The following is a 27,222-nucleotide window of genomic DNA, read 5'->3' as shown; positions in this document are numbered from 1 at the left end:
AAGGTCGTTTGGGCGAGGAAAATTGAATCTCTTCCATACGGTTTCTAAAGGAGAGAGGAGGATGATATTTCCAATTCCAATCTATCTTCCATCTAACTCCCTTTACGTGATATCTTCCTACCCTTTGCCTGCTTATTAGCTTCCCAGTGGCGTTTACCGGGTTTGATTTATCGTTGTTTCTTACCTTTCTCCCAAAACATAGTTCTAGATGCTATACTACCGTAAACATTAAACCCCTGTTTGGAGAGTACCCTGCGGCGGGCAAATAAATCCTAATTTCTTTTCACACTGCACCGATAAAGCAAAGCAGGTCGCGTTAAGGTAGGCACAGCAAATAGCCCCTTCCGAAAGGATGATATTCTCCATTTCATGCCGGCGGTCTCGTGAGATGCACTAGCGAGCGCGGTGGTAGTAGTAGAGACGCCAACCAAAGAGCATTCTTATCATATTTCACCGTCTTATCTGCTTTTGACCGTCATCGTGGTTTTCACCGTCTCGCGAGAATAGTTTTTTTTTTTTATATTTATGACTTATAGAAGGGTTGTAGAAACACCGCCATCAACCCGTAAGCGAGACAAGGCAGGGAGAGAGAGAGAAATCTGACTTTTATCCGGTGACGCATGGAGCACATGCATGGGGAGGTTTCATAAATTTTAATAAACACCATTAAGATCGTTTCCCGGCCTTGGCTGTGGTACCGTTATGCTAGGCAAATCCTGACACTGCTAACCATGGAAAAGGGAAACCCCAGTGAAAAGGGTTCACTGTCAGTCTCCGGTTGGTGGTCGTCCATTAGATCGTCATAAATTGAATTTTAGTTTATTCTTTTCGTTAGACCGATCCTCTGGCCGCAGCAGCACCACCGACAGCAAGTTCCATTTCGAAATGCAACACGCACATAAGGGGGCTCATAATTATTCTTTTAGTGCTAATTAAATCACCTCAGGTTACTTAAAACAATCTGATGCATCGTTGGCTTAGTGCGCCAAAAACCTTGATAACTACCGTCTACAGACCGTCCCCCGTCCGATCGTTTAAGTTTGAATCAGATTACCAATCAGTAACACAGCTCGGGCAGCAAATCCGATTACCTACATCAAAGACCACCGGAGAGTTTTGAACAAAAAAAAACGGGGGCAATACTAACCATTTCTCCTCGCCAGGAGGTCCACACTCATTACAGACTCCCTACTCTCCCTATTATTGAAGCGCACGAACGTACCACTAGGTGGCCATAAATTATCGTCTTATTGCACCACGATTGCAGCAGCCCGTAAGCTACACCAACAAAAGAACAGGGAAAAGGTAAACTGTTACAAACTGTAGCAGCTACGGGATCAGATACACCACCACCTACGCGGGATACACAGCTCTCCGTTCGATTATGCACGCATGTTGACCATTATCACAAAATGAACTGTTTTTTAGTGAGAACCGAAACCACAGGCCTTTGCTTCTTGAGGTCCAACCAGTAGGGGGGATTGTGAATTAATGGCATAAACGTGCCGTCTAAGTACATCCGGCGGACGCTGCTGTTGCTGTTTGGTTAGTTGAGCTATTGAAGAATTTCGCTCCAAGAACACTCACTGCTAGCCATAGCAGATTGCATTCCATAAACGACCTCAAGGGATAGGTTTCCGGCACCAGCAATTAATCAGTTGCAGTCCCAAGCAGTGCGCGAACAGGGCAAGTTGCATCATTTCGCCCTAGTTAGAACCAGGCCGTGCTGGTCCGCGCTGCTGGGACACGATTGTGTTGCATTTTAATAGCACCTATTGGTCAATTGCTGGTCGTGTTCTGTGAGGCGGCGACCGTTGCAACAACCGCTCCCGGGAGGAGGTCCTCAAGAATCAAGCCCCCCCTAGGCAATGTGTTTCGCCAGAGACACGTTTGGCAATTGTTAACTGCGACTCACCAGCGGCACTAGAGACAGAGCGCGAAACGTGCTCCAATCAATTAGCACCTGCCGTTAGGTGTCTTAAACCATTTGGACACAACTTGCAAGAATCGTTGGGCTACATTCAGACAGTCGTCGAGTAGAGAGACACACAACCCAAAAAAATGGACCCTCTAGACAGGTGATGCAAACGCGCGCGAAGTAAGCACAGCGCACATGCGACACACGCGCCTTGGTAAAGCTCTGACACACGCAAACACGGCTCCAGTTGTTAGGTGCCCCGCTCGTGGAACTGATTTCACGTTCGCACTAACATTGAACACCAAACAAACACACCGGGGCACAATGGATTTAGTATCGATTTGTTTTAATTAAATTAACTCCCGTGCCCATGAGTCGTTCTGTGCGTGTGTGTTGCGTGGAAGAACTCCGTGCCCGTGTGCTTTATGACCCCACCAGTGACCTTTATCGGCTCTGCTCGCTGATAATAGTGATAGGGCAGGCGGCAGGCAGCGTTTTGGGTGTGTTGATGGCCCGTAAGTTACTGCAACAGGGTGTGTCCAGATTCCAGACCTGGTAACAGCAGCAGCAGAGAATGCGACGACTTTATGCTTCAAGCTTTACCAATAGTAGGAAGTTGTCATTCTGAAAGTGAGATTAAAATGTTCTTTCCCCTTCTTTTCCTTCTAAGTTAATCCTTTTTCCAAGCACTTCTCCACACACCATTGTTCTTCTTCAGAGGGTGCACACGCTGGGTACGTCCATTTCCGGAGAGCCAGAGCAGAGGAGGTCTAAATGTAACTCGCCGCGGGTCATTGGACTGGGTTGGGAGTTGATAAAATGCTGTTGCTACTTAAGCATTCCACTCACGTACCACGTATCACACATTCGACAACACTACACACCTAGAGGACGACCAGCAATTTGCCATTCGTGGCAGTCTCTCTCTTGGTTGGAAGTTGGCAAGAAGCGCAAGAATAGAATAGAATGGATCGGAAATGGAGCTGCTGACACTGACGCTTCAATCTATCCATTTTGTTTCTTTTGGAAGGTGGCCACCTTTCCCCCTCTTCCCTGTTGCTGTACGGTGAAAAGGGAACACGTGTGAGCTGTGAATAGCACTTCCGCATCACGCTTAGAATCGGTCGTCCAATTGCAGAGGAGGACAACACACATACCACTATTCTTCCAAATATACGGCGGGGAAGTTAGGCAAATGAAGTGATGTCATACATACAAGCACCCTTTTGCTGGGACGTGCTTAGCGATTACGGACGTTGGGCTGCGCGGCAAGAGAGAACCAGCAGGCAGCACAATGTCCCTGTAATTAGTTGTGTTAATATCTTCCATTGAAGCACACGTCGCGTTGCGAGTCGAGAGTCGTGATTTATACGCTCGTAAAAGGACAATTTATTTTCACAATTCAAAATTTTATGATACATGATGTTTTACAGCAGAACTATAGCTCATTAGTGAGTGAGATAGAGAGAACGTTTCAATCATAGGCATTGGCTTTGGAAACAAATTCTTTGAAGGCTGGCATTGTTGCACTTTGTATCGGATATTTGGTTCCAACAGAAATAAAAACTCCGCACAACCTATTTTATTCACACTCAAAACAGCTTTCGAAACAACAACCCACACCCTCTCCACCATCGAGCACTTACCACAAAAAACATGTGGCTCGCTCTATAAATGGTCAATAAATTTGCGTAAATCGAAAAAGCGAGGACCGAACCTACATCAAAAGCCTGTTCTACATACAAGTGGTGAACATTCGCACACCACACACCGTAGACATCATACCGCTCTCCTCATCGTACTTGCTGCTGCTGCTGCTGCTGGCTCCAATTCGTGTGGGATTTGTGGGCAATAGTACAAAAAAACGCAGCCACAAATGGCCCCGAAGAGCATGCAGCATGTGCAGGTTTTATAATGCAATAACAAAACACAGCAAAACTCTGTACAGACACAGCTATAGAATACGAATAAACTGCACTCTCAACAACAGTGCAGTTCCACCAAATTTATAGGTTCCGTCGCCTACGGGTGGTCCCTCGGCCCCGGCTCGTAGAATGTGTGCTGACCGAGTGTTTCAGGCTTTATCGGACAAATCGTACAACGCGATAGAAATTGAAAGCGAGATGCAAAACATCATAATGCTCCACGGGGAGTCTGTCCCAGGAGGGTTTGTTGTTATTCGCAGTAAATGGTGAAAATTTAGCTCTTTTACAGGCATTGTGTAGAGTTCAAAACATTCCCCATTTGTTGGTCTATTCCGAAGGACAACCCAGCAATGCTCTAGTTTTCCAATTTCAACCCTTCAACCAACAACTTCCTACTGCACGTGGGAACTAGGGGAAGCATTAATGTCTAATTGATTACCATCCCAAATTTGTCCCCCGATTATTTCAACGAACTCACGACGTTCGCTACGAGTTCTATTACTTTTGAAACACTGGTGGTGTGCCGCAACAGTGCCGTTGTTGTGGCCGATGGGTGTGGGATTTTAAAATAATCTTCCCCCTCATGTAGACCACGGTCATCATCGATGATGTGATGACGATGGTGGTATACCAACAAGTTGCGATGTTTCTACCGAACCCTTTTTCGGAGGGGATTTCAACTGAGAGGGATTACCTACATTTAAACGGTATTCTCGTCACTGATGAGAACGACAGGTTTGGGGTTCATAGAATCCAAACATGATATCGATTGGCGAGGTGTAACAGTTGGCCACAATCTGTGTCCGAATCATGCTTTTGTGGGTACTTGAAACCGCTTTAAACGAGCTATTACTTGTATCATTGAGTATCGTTGAGAAATTCGTTCGGGAGCTGTGGCGATGCTCTTGAGTTCACAGTATGAATGTGGGAAAAAGCTGGAAAATGGCTTAGAGATGGTTTTGTTAGTATGATTTCACTTACCTAAAATCTAAACTAAGATTTCTTTGGTGCGTTGAAAGTCTCGTCTTTGGCGGTGGCATCCCGGACGATGACGATCCACCGTTGGCGTTCGGTCCGGAACGTCCATGGACCGAGGGCATGCTGGTGGTGGAAAGACCACTGCTGCTTCCTCCACCGCAACTATTGCTCAAGCTTAACCTCGGTTTGTGGAACCTGGGTGGCATGCTAGTGACTGTACCGTTGGACGCGGCGCCACCGTCCGCCGAGGAGAGCGCACTGGAGGACGCCGTCGTTAGGGAAGCACCGGATGGAGGTTTGATTGCCAGCGGTACCGGTGCTGTCGTCGTCGTCCCGATGTCCGTGCACGAGGTGGAGGTGCTCTTCTTCTTCGACAGACACCCATTATCACTGTGGTTGGTGTTACTAGCTACTGCTGCTGCTGCTGCTGCTCTACTACTGCTGCTATCACTCTGCTTGGTCGTTGTGTCAGCCTTTGCTTGGTGCAGTTTGCCGGTACCATTCACCAGCAGGGAAGGTAGTTGCGCCGTCGCCGTCGTCGGCTGCTGGTGTAGATGGTGATGATGGCTGCTACCGCTATCCACCTGATCGATGCTCATGATCCGAGGACCAGCGGTCCCGTTCAGCAGCAGGCAGGCCGATGAATCCTCGTCAAGTGCCATCGGACTCTGGACGGGAGTTGTTGCAACCGAGGTGTCTTCTGGCGTGGTTATCGCCGGGGTGAGTTCGTCACCATCCAGACCAACGACGAGACTGTTGTTGCGATTGGTGCAGCTGATCTCTCGGATATGGCGCAGCTTCTCGTAGCTGCTGTTGGGCGGATGGTCGGCCACCGCTGGCCGATGAGTTTTGATGTTGAGCAGCAGCTTCGAGGAGGTGGATGAGCCCGTCAGTGAGGAGGCTTTGGTGCCCATCAGGGCACTGCCGTTCGTGAGGACCATCCCGTTGCTACTGCTGCCGGTAGGATCGTGCCCACTGGAGGATGGTGGACCGGTACCGATGCCGTTGGAATTTGTCGTCGTCGCCGAGGAGGACGAGGACGCAGAGGATGAAGCTTTAAATGCAGAAAACACGGAATTCATCGTTGACGATCACGGGGCTAAGGGGGTTAGCAGAAAGGGAAGCAGTAGTGGATGCACGGTCGCTGCGCCTACCACCGCTGCCTCTGCTCCCTTTCCGGTGCTCCTTAGGGTTGTGTGGAGGTAAAGCACTTTCCTTTCACTCATAAAATGCAAAACACCACCGCCAGTATCGCCATCTTTCCCTTCATCCAATCCACCCGAGCGATCGGATCTTGTGCTCGTGGACGGAGGGGGGTGGGGGGAGGGATAATCGAGAGACGAAAACACGTCGAATTTCCGGACTTCTTTTTATTCGTATTCACTGCCTCTCCACTACACACGGGCCACGGATTTCCGAAGTTATCAAACTGTGGTGCCGTAACGGAGTTGTTTGTGTACTTTTTTCTTGCACTCTCTTTCTCTCTCTCTGTTTTGCTTCTCCTTCCGCACAAAGTGACACTCTGCTCTGCTTTCCCTCTCACTCTCTATCGCACTATTGGTTTTGACAGTTGCTGGCTGCCGCGTGAGCACTGTGAAAGCACTTTAAATTCAACCAAATCGTATTACCACACTGTGCCACCCAATTTGTACCGATTGGACACGCACAGAGACGCACACACATGCACGTTGTATTGAACGCACACCGACACCGTGTTGTCACAGATAAACAATCGGCGCAACTTGAATTGGCAACGTGTACACACTTTCTCTGCTTTTATTTTACACTCCCCGTTCACGATAAGCGAATCGGAGCATTCACATGCACCAAGCCAAAAAAAACATTCACACTGATCGATCACACTTGAAATTTGTTGCTTCAAATTTCTCGTTGCACGAACATGGGCTCTCTATCTTACTCAAAACAATGCAACACACAAAACAACAAAGTGGACGCACGGTTTGAGAGCAATGCGCCTCCAATATCAACACTCACTGGAGGATGTTGATGTTTAAATTCACTTCCACGTGCACATTCACTGATTAAATTTTCTTGCTCCACTGTATGTGTGCTGCTCAGTGATCTTCTTCACCAACCGGGCGAGCACAACAAAAAAAAACCTTTCGCACACTTTCTCCACTGGCTCTTTCGGAAAGGAAAAGGAGGTTTGCACAAAACACGGAGCAGCGGCACTTCTGGAACTACTTTGGAAGAAGGGACACACGTTCACAGTTGCAGTGTTTACACACCTCACCTCACTACAAAACACAGACGCGTGGCAACGGAATTCACGATTTTCGATAAGCAATAGCAGCTACGACTGAAGTATCGCAGAGCTTGCTGCGAAGAGATCTACTGCTGCTGCTGCTGCTACGATCGTTGACGACGCACGTCTCGAGCGCAACTGTCAACGGGTGCGGCGTGTTGTTTTCGGTCGACCGCTCTCAATCTCTCTCGCTCTCCTCCACTCTCTTTCTCTCGCTCGCGCTCTCGCAGATGACAATCCGATCCGGGCCCGCACTTTGTACCTTCCCCTAAACTGCCAGTGCACGGGAACACAACAACGCGGGGGTCGATGAAGTCATCCGGAATGGGTTGCGTCCGGATTCGTCATAGCAGCGGCATCTTTCTCAGACACGTTGTGCGTGTGTGTGTGTGTTTTTTTTTCGGTTCCTTGGGACTTCTTCCCCAGCAAGAGGAAGCTCTCCTTCGCGTTTCGTGCGCCCACAACCGTCGGCTGCTGTGATTAACTGCCGCGTGCTGCCGGCGTTGTTGTCGCTGCTGCTGACCGTGACACGGTCGTCGTCGTCGTCGTTGCGATGTGCGTGACGGAAACCGATGGCTGCTGCATTCGGAAACGCGACGGTGGACTGGCGGCGAAGGTGCTGATGCTGTTCACCTTGCAGCCGGTAACCATTGCAGTTCGGGCTGCAAAAACATACCCGTGGTGTAGTTGCCGTACACAGTGCGGTTGTGTGTGCAACCGCCACGTGAGGAGGGGGGTTCGATTTTCTGCGCCTACTTCGGCCGCTGTTCTCCACACGTGAGAGAGACGGAGCCCGGCCAGTGAAGCCCGACCGGCGGAAGCAGCGTGTGTTTCGATTACAATCCAAAGGGAAAGCTTCCAAAACAAAGCGAGGAAATCTGCAGAAAGAAAGAAAGAGAGAGAAAGAGATAGAAATATAACTAAGAGCGTGAAGTTGGGAGTGTGCAAAAGGGGCTGGGGGGGAGCAAATGGCAAACACCTCAAACGGCTACACACATCTGTCTTTTGCCGCATTTTGCAGTATGCCGTCATGCAGCCTCTGCATCCCTTCACCGGTACAGCGACTAACGCGCGAACGTGGGACTTAAAATCCCGAAAAAAAGAAACGATCACCGTACCAAACCGGTACCCCTTGCTGTTGGTGAGGCGTTTGTTGGACAGAGAAGGAGAAGGAGGAGAACTGCAGCAAACTTTCAATTTTTATTGCCAAATCTTAATAAGCAAGATGGTGGAGCAGCCGTTACCTCATCGGGTACACTCACAGCGCTATTGGCGAAGAAGGGAAAAAACAAGCAGGTGAACGTGAATGATGGTGGTTGATCCAGCCCCAGGTGCAGCTGCTAGCAGGCAGTACGCACATACAGATTCCGAGCCGAGAGCCGAGAGAACCAAGAGGCGCAGCAGATGATTAACATTTAAGCATACAGCAGAAAGGAGTGGGCCGACCGTTGTATTTCCACAGGGAGTTGCCTCCAATGTGTGCAAGCTTTTGCCCGTTAAACCGACTACCCTTGAAGCTCCAGAACTATCAAGATCAAGTGAACACAATTGGGAAATATTCTGCGAGAACACTGTCATATACTTTGGCAGGTGCCGTTTTGGTTTATTGCAGCTGTCCAAAAAATGGCAAAATATTATACCCAACCCGATCGACTACCTAACCCCTCTTGTGTAAAGGGATACAAGGGGAGTGCACCCCATAAATCCGCACCCGGATCTCTGCGTCCTTCACACGTCCCGCGGGTGTTCTTGTTTGGTAAATCAATTTCAGGTTGTTTTTTCGCCATCCTACCCCAGTGTAATAAGCGAACCACACGAAGCACCTTAAAAGTATAATCTCTGGAGGAGGCGGCGGCAGCAACTGGAACTGGACCAGTTTGTGAATCGTGAGCCGAATGAGATCACCATTGTGGACCATTTTTCAGTCTGTTCGCTGTTGTTGTGGTGAGTTAGTCGCGTTGGGTTTGTTGTGGTTTGCTTAAAATGTCAGATTGAATCTAAAGTTTATCACGTGATGTAGTGTGAATGTTCAAGGTTTCCATTTTTCAACCAAGTTCATCGTACAGCAGCTCTCACGACGGACAGCTTGGAGAATAGGGGAACAACGTTCTAAGCCCTAACCCTTACCATGGACAACACACCCGTCGACCGGGAGGAACGTCTTACTATCCCTCCTACTACTCACTCCACCGGCATCAGGGTCATGACCCTCACAGCACCAAAGAGTCAAACCACCGTAACAACGACAACCCATTGTTCTGAGACCGGTGCGCAAAGGGGTAGAGAGTGACGTTTCCCTCCTACGACTGGATGAAGTCATCCGAATCGGGAAGAAACCTGGCCCCTGTCTCACATAAGTGTTAACTACCGTAGAGCCAACCCTAAGCTGCATCAACTTGGGATTCCGCGAGCAGGAAAAGATCTTCATTCCCGAAAACATCTTAGAGTCGGCGGGGCCCTCCCAAAAGCCTTTGCAATCGAAACGGCACGCACCCTACACCCTCGTGTCTGGTGGGCGCCCTCCAGCCCAGGCTCGTCAACGTCAACTGCTGGTGTTGCCGTCAAAAGCGGTTGCCATTAAATTTTAATTTTAAATTAGCTTCCCCCGTGTGTGCTTATGCGCTTCTCCTCCGCCTCCTCCTTCGTTTCTCTCTTCATTTAGGAGTTGTAATAAAATTTGACTACCATACACTCTCATGTCATGAAATTTTGGAAAAAGTTCCCAGCTCAGAAGAAACCAAAAAGAAGAAGGCAAAAGAGGGGAAAACTCTGAGCAGCAACAAAGTTTGCGCAGCACATCAGAGAGAGCTCCTCCCAAGCACGAAAACTCGCGCGAGCCAAATTGCGCTTAATTTCTTCTAATTATTTATCGCACAAGTCATCCCTCCTTAAAAGCGCACAGAGACACGTTGGAGAGACAACAAAAAAGACGAGAATTGCAGTTCTAAATTACGTTCACGAGCTTCCTTTACGGCGTTGTGTGTGTACACGCCCTTTTAGCTCCCTTTCTTTAAAAAACAAGGCCTCATCCAACCATCGAAGACGGCAAAACGCACTCACTTAATGAGGTAAGAATGTCTCGGAAGGCTAATAAAAGGCCCGCACCACTTGATCCTCTCCCAACTCCTTCTTGGGAGTGTGGAGAGGGTGATTTTATTATTATTTTTCCTCGCCTGTGGAGGGACACGATGAACATATCTTCCAGCAAAAAAAAAAAAAGAAGAAAGACAGTCGTGTACTAATCCAGCGAATGGTTTGGTTTGATGGGTTTAAGGCATTTTTTATGAAGCCATAACTCGCTGTCACACACAGCGAGATATACTGGGGATGAGGAGGCTCTATAAATGGTTGAATGGATGATCCCGGACGCTTGACGGTATTATGTTTTCCCTTTAAACATCCGCCACAGTTTTGGTGGGTCCCAAGCAGAACTCCCAAAAGGAATCGAACCTGCAAAAGACAATCCAAAACCCACAGAGTACGCCAACATCGATCTGACGTTAATGGCGTCTTCGGAGCGCGGACAGGAGTATGTTCGGAAGAGATTTAAAGCGATCGGTAAAAAGGTATGGGTAAAAACGAGCTTGTGGTTAACATGACAACGAAAGCATAACATAAAAAATGACATTCCAGCAGGAAAAGGGAGAGACATTCCTTTCCAAATGCACTTTTACACATTGTTACAGTGAATGGCACACAATAAATCATTTCATCAAAAATAGAACATTGAACATCTTAAATATGCATAACCCACTTCTGCGATTGCAGTGGGGCGGGGGTTTCTGTTGCACTTTTTCAACTTCCCACAAACAACATCGTCAATAAATAATGCACACTGCTCTCTGTATGTGAATTTCATCCGTTTTTTATGTACTCTGTAACCCACCTGTTGCGAACTGCAACAGGATTCTTTCTTTCAGCCCAAGTAAATAGTTTTTATCAAATCAAGCGTTTTTTAAGCATCGATATTTTTATTTGCGAAGCTAAAAATCCGTCGCTTGTCTCGGGGTTAGGAGAAAGAATGAACTTTGTTCTCTCCTGCAGCTCCGATCGTAAGCGTTCGGGAATACTCGGCCCGATCAGCGTTGAACGTTTACCACACTAAACGCGGGCCGTGTCGCCCTCTATCGATAATTACTGGGAACAACACCTTACGATCGAATCGGTCGTTAATAATAATTAACACCACCAATTATGCTCTACCAGCTGTATAAGTGGGAAGTAGGATGAAAATGGTATCGAAATACAAACTACACACACACACTAGCTGTTATGTATGCACCACCATTGCATCTCTCCTACCGAAAAAGCATATGTGTGTGAAATTTCACTTCATTTCACTGAGCATTGTTTTTTGTCCCTCGTTTTCTGTAGCCGTTACTGTTGTTATGAATGCAGTGACTCTGTTATTGCAGCTGATTTATTTCCTCCGTGTGTTCGAACCAACCAAGCCTTTTTTGCTTCATTTGTGAATACACACACACAAGCACAAACGCTGCACATAATATTGTACAGGAAATTGCAGGTGATAGCAATAAATAAAAATGCGCGCTCGAAACACATCCTCCCTCGAAAAGCTCCGCTGGAAGAAAGCGTCCACCACAAAAGCCAGCAACAACCAGCAGCGGGGAGATGATGATTATTTTCCGTCGATTTCCTGTCATCTTGTCAGCTCACACAGGTGCTTGCGTATCGTTGTGTGCACGATGGCGCGAAAAAGGTGTTGGAAAGAGGCAATTATGATGCTCTCCGGTCGCGGCAGTGGTGGTACTGGTGGAGGCAGCCAAAGTACAAATCACAACAAAAACAAACCTTACGAAACACCTCAGCAGCGAAAGCATTGCTTGCTCGAAAAGGGGGAAATATTCGAGATGAAAGGAAGGAAGAAGGTATTTAAATTTAAATAAGAACACAAAGAGAGAAAGAGTTACGCAAAACGAAACGCAAAAAAGGCGCACGTACACATCAAAATTAATAAAGCTCAGGCCGGCACGGATAAAAAGGAAGGAGTGAATTGTCGAGAGGAGCGAGACAACAGTGCCGTTTTATGCGATGTGCCTTCGTTATGGACTAATGAATTAATAATTGCATTCGATATGCAAACAAGGGAGCGGAGGTAAAGCGGAGTGGCACACCTTCCTGAGGATTTAAGGCGAAAGAGAGGCCCGTGCAACAGCGAGAGAAAAGGCAAAAAAGAATGAACGAAGGTAAATGAAGACTGTCGAGAAGGCGGCAAAAGGCAAGAGTGAGTTACAATAAACACAAGAAGAAATGCATTGATGTGAAAGAAAGGAAAAGGCTCCACCACGGCGAATGGGAAGCTAACAAGCGTGTGGCTACCGTGCTACTGTGGAACCAGTTTTGTATGGTTTTGGAGTGTGCGGTGTTTTATTTTTTTTTTATTATAAAAGGCCCGCATCCTTCCACAACTCTTCCGCCGAAAGAGGTTAACGATCCCGCCGCCACTCCCAGCTGAAATGCAGCAGCAGCAGTCCGCGCGGATCGATGCATCTCCGTGCACAACCGAAGCAGCTCAACATGCAAGTCAGAGCCTACTGTGCTAATGTATCCGTGTGTATGTGTCCTCACATATACGTATGCATACATATCGTCGTCATGCTGTGACTGCAGTTATGCACTTTCTGGGCGCTTGGTATGGCATTTGCTGTGTCTGAGCTGCACACGGCTGGATGGATCTTTCGTTGTTCGCGCTTCGACACAACACTGCAAACCCCCCCCCCCCCCCACACACACACACACACACACACATGCATGGAAGAGGAAAAGGAAAGTGCAGTGCAAAGCATAACACAGCGCGAAGGAATTTTAAATTTACCGCAATAACACCAAAGGCACACAAAAAAACACAGAGAGGAAGCAGGGAAAAATGGAAATTATCCTCGTGAGAAAACAGGCAACTGCATTTGCATGGCGAAGAACCGTGCACATGGCTGCGGCAGGAGATTTTCCCGGAATGCTCTCCCATGCGAAAATGTGTACAATATTGTGCCGGGTTTGTGTGCGTGTGTGCTTTTGAGAGCGAAATTGAAGGTATTGTGGAGAAGTGGGTGCTTTAAGTGTGGAGTTTTTGATGCATTTAATTTTCATACAATTGTTCGTAAAGAAAATGCTAATTTCAGACAGGAGACAACAAGGATAACTTTTGTAACATCGTCAATATGCTCGGCGGACGCCGGAATCAACAAAGAACTACGTCAACGTGCTCTCTTCATCATCTCTTCTGATGCCCTTGCAGAAACTGCCCCCGTGAATGCACAAAAGTGCATCTTTCAAACGTCAACAAAGCCACTTCCCCCCCTTCGCCCCCCCGCAGCGCCTGCAACAAAGTATCGGAAAGTAAATGAATCGAAAGCGGATTACATTGTCTCCGGCACTGACAGTAGCTGAAGGGATACGACGCGGGACGGGAGGGACACAGAGAGTTCATACAGACGCGACTATTTATAAGTTCGCGGCAGCAGTTCCGTCGCGACAACCGGATCCACCGGCACCGGGTCATCGCCGCGGTTTGACGAAAGAAGGAAAATAGTGCCACAAACATTCTCTCTCTCTCACTCTCTGTCAAGAAGGGGGAAATATTATTAATGATTATATACATTTGTGCTGGTGGAAAATTCGCGCAAGAGAAGATTTCTCCTGTCATCCCAGCTGGGAATTTCCACCACCCTCATCATCATCATCATCATCATCATCATGCTTGACTTCATGGCGTCTTCGCTGGTAGCAGCATGGTGTTGTGGTACGAATTGCCGACTTCATGTACCTTTTGCAGCATAATTATGCTTGCTAACAAATTTTTGCTCATTAACCTGTACACAACACCCGGTCATATGTGTGTGTGTGTGTGTGTGTGTGTGTGTGTGTGTGTGTGTGTGACAGTGCCGCTGCATACGGAAGCAAACAATTGAGTATGATAAAAAACACCAACTCTTTTTTTGTTCCTTTTTGCTTCACTTTCCTTCGCTTTTTGTATCTTTGTAGCCACCACCACACCTTTTGCCCTTTTTTTCTTACCACCTTCTTGCTCTCTGCATCGTTGGTTGATATATTTTAATGTTAAGTTTTCATAAATATCTGCCACAATTTTGTATCGCTTCCAACGCTTCAGGAAGCAATTAGCAGGATCGTTAGTGTAGGGGCCGAGAGACACAAAACAGAGCGATGGAAAGTAATTGGAGAATCCCCCCCCCTCCCCTCATCCGGCCACCTTTTGCTAGTGTTTGGGAACTGTGATTTGAGGGTGTGGGGCAGGGAAAACGACCATCACTCATAAATCATTGATCGCAATCGGTCGTGAAAAGTGAAGAGATCAAAGTCATTAGCAAAAGGAGAGGATCGTAGTTTCTTCCGCACCGCGCAGTGGCTCTGCTTTAATTGGGGCTTCATGCACACATAAAATTAAATATTTTAGAAAAGCAAAGCAAAAAAGGGAAAAATTATAAATGCTGGCATTGCTCTCGGAAAAGGTAATGAGGTAAATTATCCAGCAAATAAAATTATGTGCCTTGCCCGTGAGCAATATTTTATTAACACTGAACAATGCTTTTCCCTTCTGCGTTCAATGGGTTCAATCAGTTTTCATTACTAATTAAACTCAGATTGTATTTGTGTACCTGCAAACCCACAAACGAGTGTAATTTAATATTAACACAAACGAGCATAGCTAATTTCAAAGTAAAAAAATCATTAGAATGACACAAAAATGTACACAAACACAAAATGCATCACACATCATACAATCATCATCATCATCGCATTGCCATGACCTCGTGCTTTGTACGAGAATTCTCCAATACCTACCCCGTGTGTGTGTTTGTGTGTGTGCGAGTATACATTATTCAATTCATTATGCTTCCCATTCTTCTAATGCAACTAATTTTCCACCATAATACTGTCAAACGATACACAACACGGTGCAGTGCACACATACAGAAACAGGAAAGAGATTCTTTTTTTTTCATTTTATGGGGCTAATGCACTCTCTCTCTCTCTCTCTCTCTCTCTCTCTCTCTCGCATCATCTGCAACAACTCGCACACGTCTCCATGCCAACCCGTTCCGGGAACATATTTTCCCATATAGCGCCACACCGCCTCCACGTGCTAGTGTGTTGTCTTGCCGTGTCCCGGATACACCGGGAACACACACAGCACAGAACGGAGAACAAATTATGCAGTTTGCTATTTAATGCTTCCGGTACGTGTGTGTGTGTGTGTGTTTGTGTTTTTGTGTGCGCAATAGCTTATACGCATACGGAAAGTTTGCTCGCTCCTTCACTGCACTGTGGAGACACGTTTTCCACGAGCGGCGGCCGCCTACTAGGATCAAATTAGCAATGAAAAGATACGAAGCGGGGTTTTGGGAGAGGTTTGACAGGGAGAAGCCCCAGGATGCACCCAAATGCAAGCGAACATAAATTGCATCCTCATGCACACAATAACAAAATGCCGTTTTTCCAGAGTGTGTTTGTGTGTGTGTGTGTGTGTTTTGCTTGGAAGTTAACGCCATAGAACACTCATCTACTGACAGGCTTGTCATCGGTATCAATCGGTTGCACTGGTCGTGTTTTCTATCTAAAAGACAGTTGGCGCCGCCGGTCTCCAACGCAACGTTCTTAGACGGTTAATGGAAAACTTCAACGTCAAGCAAAGGAAAATATCTTCCACACATACTACACCTACTCTTGTACTAACAGCAGCAGTTCCGGTTTATCCTACACCTCCCCCCCCCTTTTCGTGCAATGCATTTTGCTTTCGCGGAAACTACATCAACAAGCGGAGCTACTTTTACATGGCTTTACAACGCCATACTTCAGCTTCTTCCCCCTGTTGTGGTGCTGCGGATGGTACGGTTCCGAACAACACATGTTCGTCTTTCTTACCCACTTTTTGCTCACGGGGAACAGAATGTTTTGCCTCCTTCCTTCTTTATGGTCGCCTTCCTTTCCCTTCCCTTTTTTCTACTAAATAACCGTTGCTACAAATCGTTCCAAACAGAGAGGACTGCTACGCGCGCCCGCGTCTTTAACGCGTGAAATGCATGTGCAAAATTGCATTGTGCAGTGGATCGGGCTGGGGGGAGTGGAAAAACGCACCACGCATTCAACAGAGTATTTAATCGATCGAGCGAAGAAAACGGCCGCTCATTGACTCGTTTGCATTACTTTAAAAAATGAAGGAAATTAATCACAACCGAAAGGTTCGCGCTAGCTGGAAGAGGGAAAATCGTTTCCATATGGACGGAAGACTGTTTCCATATCTGGGGGTTTGCCGTTTGCTTTGGAGTCTAGTCGCAACCAACCCCCCCCCCCCTTTGTGTGTGATAAAGTGTGTGCTTAAATCAAAAATAGGAAATTCAACAAACGCATTTCCTCTGCCTCTGGACTTTTCTTCCTCCTTCTTCTTCGTTTAGTTACACAGGGGCAACTTTCCGGTCTGCTCCCCCCACCCCTGTAAGATGCAGTTTTGTGCCGCTTGCGGGTTCGTTGACCCAACGTTGTGCGGTGGATTTATGTGCCTTCACGGACGGTTGGGGAGGGGGAGAATCGATGAATGGATGAATGCATTTCGCTTCTTGACCATTCAAATGTCGAACAGTGGGAGAAAGTGCATTGACCACTGGTCGGTGGTGTGGTATTTATGGACCGCCGATGGAATGGTAATTGTTCGCTGGACATTGATTAGGCTGCTCGGGCATTAGGTAAGGGACCTTGTCCGCGACCGGATGAATGGTTTATTAATGAGTTACAAAACGAAACATCGTTTCGCCAATCGTTTGTTTCCCATTAAGCATTGTGTAACAAATTCTACTAATAAAGTGGTTTACAAAGTAGAGAGAGAGAGAGATAGAGAGAGAGATAGAGAGAGAGAGAGAGAGAGAGAGAGAGATAGACAGAGAGAGAGAGAGAGATAGAGAGAGAGAGAGAGAGAGAGAGGGAGAGAGATAGAGAGAGAGAGAGAGAGCAAACATTTTGATAACACTTAGCGGCTTTTTATGCAACAAAACTCAAAGCAATAAATTGATCACACGCCATCACTTTTGCGCAAAACCGGTGTCCGTCCCACGCCGCCGACACGCGCCCCCGGTGTGTAATGAGCGTTCATTTTTCATCCACACTGATAAACCGCCATCATCAAACGCGACAAGACAAGACACGACGACGACGCGCAAATCGACGCCGCCGCCGTTCGTTAAAAACCATACTTTCGCTCATTAACGGCAGAGGTTCAGGAAAAACAACCCCGTGAAAAACTCCTCTTTAGATACCTGTTTGCCCACCCACCACCCCGCGAGTGTCAAACACGAGTTTCGGGTTACCAACCATCGAGCTGTGTGTGTGTGTGTTTTATTCGCGATTCACAAAAAAAACCCAGTCCCACCAGCCAAACAAGCTGCATCATACACACCACCACCCCTTCACCCCACATTCCTTTCGTTATTTTCTCGCAAACGATCAAAACTTTTGATTGAAAAGATAATCCTCACGATGGTGTGTCGGTCCCTTCTTTTCCCCACAATTTCCTCACCCTTCTGTGTGCAGATTTTATCTCTCGCTGATACACATTTTCAACTTTGCAAATTGCGCTGCTCGCGCGAGCAGTTTCCATCCAGGCCGTTCCGCAATAGCCAAGCCCGGCCAGCGCACAGCGCACAGCGTCTTTTCCGGTGATTGTGTGTAGTAGCATCGAATATTGGGGTTTTTAGAAATTGTTCATCAAAAAGTTTGCGTAGTGCCTGTGCAGTGCTCTCTAAAAATATCAACCCCATGAAGCTCCGAGAACGCCCAATCTTCCGATGAATGGCGTTGTTGATGACGGGTACTTTGAGTGGAAACGATAGAAAGTAGCGTTGCGTTTTGCGGGCGTCTTGTTTTAATAACCCTTCAAAAGCAATTGATGATGATGAGGGGGGGAAAAAGGACGATCTTCACGACGATTTCTTGGGAGAGGATGACGCGTGAGCTTGACGCTTATCGAATAATGAAGAGGATTATATTCCTGCAGTCAAACAGGACCATCTGGTTGGTTGGAAATTAATCCTTTTCGACTGTTTCGACAAGCTAGGACACAAAGGAGGATACAAAAATCACGGGTAAGGCAAGACGACCTTCCACCTTCCATGGTACACAACCGATGCCAAGCCTTCAGCCCACCGACGACAACAGGTGTGATAAAACAGCGAAGGGTGATCGTGAAAGCGAAAGTAAAAGAAAAACAGCGCAAAAAAGGGCACCAAAGATTACATAAATCCAGTCTGTCGAACGGATTAAGGGTTGACAAGCGATAAGCCAATTAATGGCCGAAGCTAATGGTCGTCGGAAATCCGCTACGCCATCGTTCATCTCACCAAGAAGGGGCATGAGAGGGAGGTTGGTTGGTGGGTTGGTTGGTTGGTGTTTCCTTTCAACTGCCTTTTCACCGTTCGATGAAGATACATTTCAATAAGACTGTTTTTTTTTCTACGTTGTGGGGCGAAGTATGGAGAGAACGAGAGAACGAGGGATTCAAAGCTAACCAATCTCCACGATCATCACCAGCCGTGCCGTGGTCCGGCGTCCGTCGTGATTTCGTAAACATTGTGTAATGGGCAAGTTGTGAAGTTGTGCGAGGAATTAACTTTAGGCGAGGCCCTTTCAAGCGTCGTATCAGATTGAGGCGATTGACCACTGGCGGTAAGCACCACGACGGCACCTGTGTCCATCGGAGGGGGCAAAAAATGGACACCATTTGGCTGTGCCTTGTGTGCGTGTATGTTTGGGTCTCGTTTGAACGATCGCTTTCATGAGGTGGGGTAGGAAGGGATTTAAACGTTTTCACTTTCGTCTAATGATTGGTACAAATTGACCTCATTTGATTGAACCCCACTAGAGAGGTTATGTTTGTTTTTAATACATTTACAATATAAAGTACAAAAAAGTTAAGGAAAAACAGATTGTAAAACCTCGAATTTTATCAATTTGAATTAAACGTTGAAGTTATAACAAAGGCACAAAATCGCAAGCCAGAAGAATAAAAAGCAGGCTGAAGGTGCTGTCAGTACAACGATCCGTAAACGAATGATCTTTATTTTGACATGTCAGATTATCGCACAGTTGTCACGGTGATGGTCATATTCCGATCCGGCATATTGGGCACTATGGTCTAATCAGGGGTCAAATCACTCTGTCCAACCAATCTACTGATCATGCAATAAAAAACCAAAAGAGAAACAAACAGGTGAAAATTAAGCAAACATTTAGGAACACGATAAATTGTGTGAAAACGACGGAAGTAACACATTTTTCAACGTTACCGGTTTTCCGACGCACTAAACACAAGCCCCATTTCCTTCCACCGTTATTTAACGTTTTCCGTACCACCACCATCACCACCACCATCACACCTTTCGTGTTTCTTATCATTTCAGTTGGAGGATTAGGGCATTTCATTTTGTTGCTTTCTTCAACACGCGCAATTAATGGCGGAAAAGTGCGGAAGCAAAGATGACGACCACTCCTCCCCTCGGTGGCGTTTTGAAGATTCCTCACCGCTGGATAAAAATGACCATTTTAGGAATGGAACATTATCACACCATTTGCCACCACCGCTCGTTTTCTCTCGCTCTCTGTGTGTGGAGGTATTATACACAGTTAAATTGTTGCTTTTTTTAAGTGAGGACGATATTTCAACTCCATTTCCAGAGCTTGATGCTTTGTAATTTCTTTTGCTTTTTAAAAACATAATCACCGATTTGTTTGGGCTATAGCCCCGCTCCCGTCCCGTGATTGTCCATTTATCGGCGGTTCACGGTTCACGCTAGTCACCACCACCGCCATCGCTGCACCGCCCCAAAATAAGAAAGTAAGCTGCAGCAGAAAGGCGGTATTTATTATTTCCACTGGAGAGTGAAGAGCAGTGAAAAGTGAAAACCATTGCAACTGAAGATGCACCGACAGCGATTGGCCGCGAGCTAGTCGTTACTTTTTGATGGAAAGCAATTCATTTATAGGTAACGTCGTTTCAAGGCTTCCACCAACACTCTACAGGAAAAGCTTCCAAAGCAACAAAATAAATACTAAAATCAACCATCACCTGACATCTTCATCTGGCCAGAGCGTGTGAAAATGGGCAACTAATCGGACCGGCAGCACCAACAAGAGAAACCAGAAAGTGCCATCATCGATCCTCCTTGCCATTGATCGATGACACTTTGTGCAGAGAAAAGGGGCAGGGGTTTCTCTTTCACATCAACATTTTTTTAGCATTGCTTTCCCTCTCTCTCCTCCTCTCACCCAGTTGCTGCTCTCTCTTTCTGAGGCCAATTAATTTGATCACTTTCACGCGTACTCGCGGGGCGCGTTCGGTTGAAACGCGCCGCAGTTATGCAAGCAGGGGGAAAAACCTGTCCGTCAGTTAAGTAATAGTGTCGCTGATGATAGTTTAAAGTATCTAACACAAGTACTTTTGAAAGTGTATGCAAATTTGACATGATTTTTCTTTTGATAGAAAGGGAAGGGACAGCGATCGTGTTTCAAGATTTCCAGAAGCATTTGTTACGAATCAAAACCTCCAAACAAGCATTCATAGCCAGTCGTCACTAGGAATTTACATTATGCAATATCCTTTCCAATATATGCCCTTTTCGGAATTTCGAATAACACTGAATCGATGTTATGCCACAACGCATGATCGACACATCGACACACATGTCACTTGTTCAAAAGGGAGAGCTCCAGATCAAGCTTCCTCAATTTTTAGATTTGAGTTGGCAAACGTTTGTGTGTGTGTTTGGAATATACCCCAAAACAATACACAACATGTTTACCATGCATTTATTTTCCCCATTGTACACCACCAGCAAAAAAGAAACCACTTAATAACATGTGATCAACACAGGGAACGGAAGAGCCCCATTATGTTGGCATTGACGGGGCGCGCGTAAAGTGAGAAAAGAGATGAATGGTTGTCATTATTTTGGGGTTGTATTTCTTTCGATTCGATTTTCACTGCAGTGTATGTGTGTGCATTTGACAGAAGAGATGAAACCATCAATTATGGATGAAAAATTGTTCACTTCCATGCGCGGCATCATGCGTACCGTGAACCTGCTGCTGCTCCTGCTGGTGTGCTGGGTGTCAATCATCATCGACCGAAAGGAACCAACAATCAAAGTTCTTCGACTTTCTCTACGAATGCTACACAGGAGAGAGCGAAAAAAAGACGTCTTTTGATGGGCAAAGACCTCCTCCAATGGGCTGCAAGATGCAAGTTCTTGCGGGGCGAGATCGTTTGTACGCTGACATCACGAGGGTAATTGGATACTTTACGAATGCTTGTTGGAAGGAAACGACAAAAGAAAGGGTCGTCTGCTCACTCCTTAATGTGGTGTAAGTTGGAAGATGAAACGCTTGGTTCCCCTACCAGTCGTGTTCGGATGAACTATTCCACTGCATTCCAGTGATTGCAGTTTGAAAAATGATTGTAAATTCATCTTCATTCAAAGTACCGGAAAAGCGGAAAAACTATGGAAACATCATCCGCAAAGTTGGAGTTCAGCTCCGGTACAACGAGATACGGAATGAGTTCCCCCAAACGTATGGGAGCTGGGAACAAGATCTTGAATTAACTACACGTTGTCAGAACACATCCCATCCATATGACGCGTACAGTGTGTCTTAAGTATTGCATGAATCCGAAGACAAACTTCGTACAAGAAAATACAACAAAACTTCTAGCCTTTGTGCTCATCACAGAGACGACAATTTTCAGCTAAAAAGTTACACCATCCTAAACGAACGAACGTGAAAACTTTGGCTGATACGAAGGCGAGAGAGAAAAGTCCGCCAGAACTTGATCGTGGATATGGTTTCAAATTTCATTAACAACCATTTTTCATGCGCACGTAAATAATAGCGATTATCGTGTACTGCTGCTGCTGCCAACTTCCAATGTAGTGTGTTACATACAATGTAACATTTTCCAGATGATGCTTACACATGAAAGCGGAGCATTGGAATTTTCGATTCCAAGTTTAGAGTTTGCTTCGCCCGGTGCTTTTTCCGTCACTTGACACCGAGAAGCAGCGGCACGATTCCACATTCCACATTCCTCCGCTGCTCTCAATATTGATTGGTTTGACTGCTTATCAAAAGAAGCGATTCTAGGGCTTGCTGCCTACGGTTTTGGATCTCAAATGAAATTAAGGGAGACAGGCGAAAAAAAAACATTTTCAAACCCAGCAGCTACACTCACAGGTCTCTAAATAGGGGGACGACGTCGCCTACGCAAAACTGACAACGCCACGCCACGAGCACAACATTTCCATTATGCGGGAGAGGCATACAAATGCGCCCTCTGTTTTTGTTGCTGAGTGAGAGAAACCTGGCAGGGTCCAAAATATCAACAAGCTTTTGGACGGAAACCATTACAATGTCCGTTTCAGTTTCGAGGCAGGCTTCCACGAATCGTTTGACTCCTCTTCAAACGGTCCTCCCTCCTTGGAGGGTGGTGACTTTTCACAGCACAATAACCGTTTCCAGATGGGGCGGCGGCGACAACACCACGCAGGAGCAGAAAGCCACAAATGAATACGAAATAAGGATCGTTTTGCGTTTTGTGGTGGTAGTGGTGGTGGTGGAGGAAAAATAAAAACTTCCCCCACTGTAAAACTAAAATGCCTAATTCCACAAGCATTAAGGATCGGCCCCTGTGTGTTTAGGGAGGGAATGCTTAGAAACAACAGTTGGTCGGGGTATGAAACAGCCGTTGAATGTGCAGGGGCTGGCACTGTTGCTGTGAAGAAGATGTGAAATGTCTCACTTTTCTTCACTCCTGTTTGAAATGATCCTGACGAAAACCATTTCCATGCGTGAAGCAGCAGCAAGCAAAGGCGATTGAGTGAGTTCGGATGGAGGAAAAACAGCTGCTAGGCTAGCAAGCCTGCAATGCATCACCACCACCGCCCAACACTACTGTTGTGGATCGTCCGTCGTGTTTGTTTTGCTTCTCCCTTTTCCGATGCACTCGACGCACAGCCATCAAAACGCCATTGCAACGCGCACACTTGGATTCGGACATTTTTCTAAACGCATGCATTCAGCATGCGTTCAGAAATCGTCAAAATAGAACGAATTGGAATTCCAACATCGAAGCAGACATCGGGGAAGAGGCTTCTCCCAGTGCTCTTGCTGCTGGTGGTGGTGAAATTCGATCGCTGTTTGGTGTGAAAACAATAACATCATTCCAATTTCCACAGGAAGCACATGTCAGTGGCTGCATTTTTTCTTCTTCTCCAGACACCTAAGAGTGAGCGGCGTTCGTGCGAAGGAAAATATGGTAATTTTTCCGTTTTTCCCTGTCTTTTTTTACCAGAACGAACGAGAGCAGTGGCACACAGTAGTGAGTAAGATAAAACATATTTCGTTTAACGTTTTTTTTTGCCTTCTTCCAGCAAAACACATCTTTTGTGTGCCATAGATCGTGAAGAAAGGAAAAATTAAGCAGAGACCAAAAATAGAACACAATCATGATGTCCCTGCGTTCCAAGTTCTCCATTTCAAACAGGCAACCAGCAGCAAAGTGCTTTTCTCGCATTATTTATCATTCCTGATTTGCTTATACGGACACCGAAGCACACCGAAGGAGGAGAAACACATTTCGTCCCGTCTTTATCCTGTGTGATGCTGCTGCTGCTATCGGTGGTATCGCGTCGTGCAGCATCCCGTATCGAAGATTCTTCCGATCGAACGTCGCTTCCAATAGTTATCGCGCGTCCTAATGACGCACTTGGATGGGATGACGCGAAGGACAAACTGTTTTTCTTCTGCCGTCAATGGGATAGAAGGCAAGTCATTTATCAGCGTCCATTACGACGGCATACTACAACAGGGCGTTTGGTGCTCATTTTCACTTGTATTGTTGTATTAATGAAATGGGATTTTTATTGAAACCTGACAGACGTTGTCCTTGAGTAATAGATATAGTGGAGGCGGCGAGAAGGACAACGTCTATCGATCAGGTGGAGCTGCTGGGGCTTTCTCGGCAAAAAGAACACAGCGACAAAGCGTTCTCACAGTAAAGCCCCAGATGCTGCTCTCTATCTACACAGCGCCTCGCGTAGTTATCCTCCACGGACAATAAATTGTTTCAATTTTTCTTGCCAAAACACGTTTGACATGTTTGTTCGCTGTTTTGGAGAGAATGTGCAGAGTCCATTTTTTATCATAATCCAGGATCTAAAAATATAAAAAAGCTCTTTAAAAAGCGTCCTCCTAATGAAACAGGGATGTTTTCGAACGGAAACAACAGCAGACAGCAATTTGAAAAACATAATTTTCTACCACAGTCCACTGGCGATGAAGCAAATTGGGTTTCGTGCTGTTGTTTTGCTTGGTGAGTGTTTTTTTTTTTTTGCTGGAGTGCGTTTTCTGAGAAATTGTGATTTTGGAATTGATTGCTTTTGATTATTTTTTCTGCTTCTCTCTCTCCCTCCCCAAATAGTCATTTTCAAGCAGCGTGGGCATCAGGCCCGGTGAAAGCAAGAAGAACCAAATCCCGTTGGGAAAGAAGACCCATTTTTTGTACCAAAAACCAATGAGATTCCATCCCAAGGAGAGTTTTGTTGTATGAAAGCAAAATCAAATTCCAACACTTTACAAGTGTTTGCCATCAGTCTTGACTACCACCCCTTTTTTTAAATGGCCATTCTAAGATGGGAATCAATCGGAAAACAAAGCCACAAAATGTGTTCTCGTGGTCGTGTGTTTATGTGTGCAGTGAAAAAGCACTTCCCAATATAAAGTGTGCAAAGTGGAGATGAATTGGCCAAGACTTGATCCAATCTCTGCACATTAATGGACTCCTCTTTGCTCTAGCTCCCTTTCCCTCTCTTAGGAACTGAAGGTATCAAACTAGTCGAAAGACCAAATTAGAAACACATCCTACAGGCATTTGTTCCAGCAGCAGCCTCTGACGGCAAAATCTCTTCCGCAGTAAAGGGGAGAAAAATCTAACCTACATCCATCCGACACGCTCCGTAACCGCACACCAGGGAGTAGAGGGACATGGCTTTCCAAAAAATCAACATGCCAAAAAAAGCACCCATCCTAACCTACTACAAGGACGTGATGGGGTTTGGGGCCTAGCATTCTAGCACACGCCACGCCACACCACACCACACCTCAAGGGATGTTGTTGATGATGCCATTCTACGAAACGATGGGTTTACTTTCGCCTGCACACATGTGTGTAGAGACAAAAACCGCTGACTAATAGCGGTACGATTACACAACCCCGGGTTCGCTGGGATCGAGAACACAGACTCCAACCGCCCGGAAGAGCCGAGGCGAGCGAAAGAACCGAAGGACATCGGGGCGCTTCTCGGGGATCCGGGGATCCTACTCAAGCCCGGTCCGGGGATGGGCGCGGGCATGCGCGTAGACGAACGGGCGGTGGCATAGACATTGCATACCGTAGCACCTTCTGCCCCTTGCCGAACCGTGCGTGTATGGTGTGCCCGGGACAGAGTGAAGAGCGGAATGCTCTGTGCAGGCAGCAAAAAAGGGACAAAGGGAATTAGAACATGACACCGCAGACACGCCGAGATTACGCGTGACCCAGTTTCGCTTGCATTTTGGAGGAAGATGAGGGGCCATCATGGGAGAGGCCTACTCTCTACACTACTACACTTAACCAACGCAGGGAAATGCTTGTTTTTTCGGGCACCACACAGACAGCGTGTCGTCCTGGGTAAGCGTTTGGAACATTTCTTCGCCTTTTGCTACGCCTTACTGGGTCACAGAGGGTTCGCCAAGAGGCAGCAGCATCACCAAAAAAAGAGGCGGAAAGGCTCCAAGATTTATAACCCCCCTTCTCTCTTTCGAAAAAGGAAACACATACCCCGCACCGTGTTCAGGCACGATCCGACGCCGCCAGCCAGTCTCAAGATCCCGGGTGAGCAGATGACGCAGATGATGAGCAAAAGATGTTACAGAATTTATGACTTTATCGGAAAAAATAACCGAAACCCCAGAAACCTTTCGAACCTCTCTCTCTCTCCCCCTCTCTCTCTCACACATTCTCGGAGCAAATACAAAACCACCAAAAATAACATGAAGCATGAAGTTGCTTCTGGCAACTCTTTCTTCCAAAACACGCTGGTGTTCCGGGTTTCCGGGCACGTCGATTAAAAGTTTCCCGGCCGTTACTGTCCAACCAATCCCTTTTTTCGGTTCCCTTTCGCACGGGCAAACGGCTTTCAGCGAACTTTTGTACGAAGAATTGTACCATCCGTAACAGAGCAGTAAGTGCGCTGCTCGTAACACTGTTAAGAAAACCACATTTCACGCAAAATGTTCCACTGACGGGATGGTTAGGGGGTTGTTGGTGCCCCTTTTTTACTGCCACACCGATAAGTTCATCCCTATCTTTCCAGCAAAACGAAGCTGCCATAAACCATGCCCCCCTGCCTGGACTCCATTCAACCCCCAATAACAGGGCAGGAACCGCTCAGGATAAAGGTTATTATGATGCGAAGAGTACACACACTCCGAGGGTCAGTGAGGGCAGTGCGGGGAGTTGGCCTCGCGGCTGGAAGTTGTTATTGTTGAAGTGGTTCATTCGTTGTTTCGTCCTGGAGTAATATGCTCTCGCATCCCCTCGTTACGCCCCGAAGAGCTTTGGGTAGAGAGCATCGCTTTTATTAAGACGTGTTTCGTGTTGTGCTGTTGGTTGATGAAAATTGTAAACTTCCTAAGCAAGGGTAAGCGGTAACCCGTTCAAGCGCGAATGATATTCTATTATTCGCCGTTCCTTTCCTTACAATCGGACTGATTGATTCGGAAAGAGACAATCTGAGTCAGCAGCACACGATGATGGTACGCGCTTTTCCAAGACGTAATTCTACGCCTCATTATCAACTCGTCACCGCTTCCCCGAGTGCCTGCCTGCCTGCTTGCTCGCTGCTGATTGCCGGCAATCAATCTGTGCCAATGCTATTAATGGATAATTTCCCAGCCCAGTGTGTTGGAGCAATCGGTTCAGCGTTAATCGCATTTCCAAGCGATCACACACATCGGAGAGGAACGATTTTCTTAATCAAATGCAACAAATCGACTCCCAACAAGGACGGGAAGTTGTG

At 46.6% G+C, this 27,222-nt stretch overlaps 1 protein-coding gene and 1 long non-coding RNA gene across 5 annotated transcripts in view; one reads left to right on the top strand and one right to left on the bottom strand.

The window, feature by feature from the left end:
- The window catches only part of LOC120908689 (phosphatidylinositol 4-kinase beta), a 95,840-nt gene that overhangs the window by 21,165 nt on the left and 47,453 nt on the right, over window positions 1-27,222 (bottom strand). For all 4 annotated transcript variants that reach the window (XM_040319951.1, XM_040319952.1, XM_040319954.1 and 1 more), the window contains exon 3: window positions 4,825-7,965. In XM_040319951.1, coding sequence (XP_040175885.1) covers window positions 4,825-5,903 — 1,079 coding nt within the window. In that variant the 5' untranslated portion in view covers window positions 5,904-7,965. The remainder of the gene's footprint in view (window positions 1-4,824; window positions 7,966-27,222) is intronic.
- Window positions 23,238-24,252, top strand: LOC120908738. Its single transcript, XR_005741164.1, has 2 exons — window positions 23,238-23,420; window positions 23,536-24,252. It is a non-coding gene; the product is annotated as an uncharacterized LOC120908738 (long non-coding RNA).

The sequence above is a fragment of the Anopheles arabiensis genome, chromosome 2 (assembly GCF_016920715.1).
Source record: "Anopheles arabiensis isolate DONGOLA chromosome 2, AaraD3, whole genome shotgun sequence".
In the NCBI taxonomy this organism is placed as follows: domain Eukaryota; kingdom Metazoa; phylum Arthropoda; class Insecta; order Diptera; family Culicidae; genus Anopheles; species Anopheles arabiensis.
This window is presented reverse-complemented; position numbering and strand designations above follow the sequence as displayed.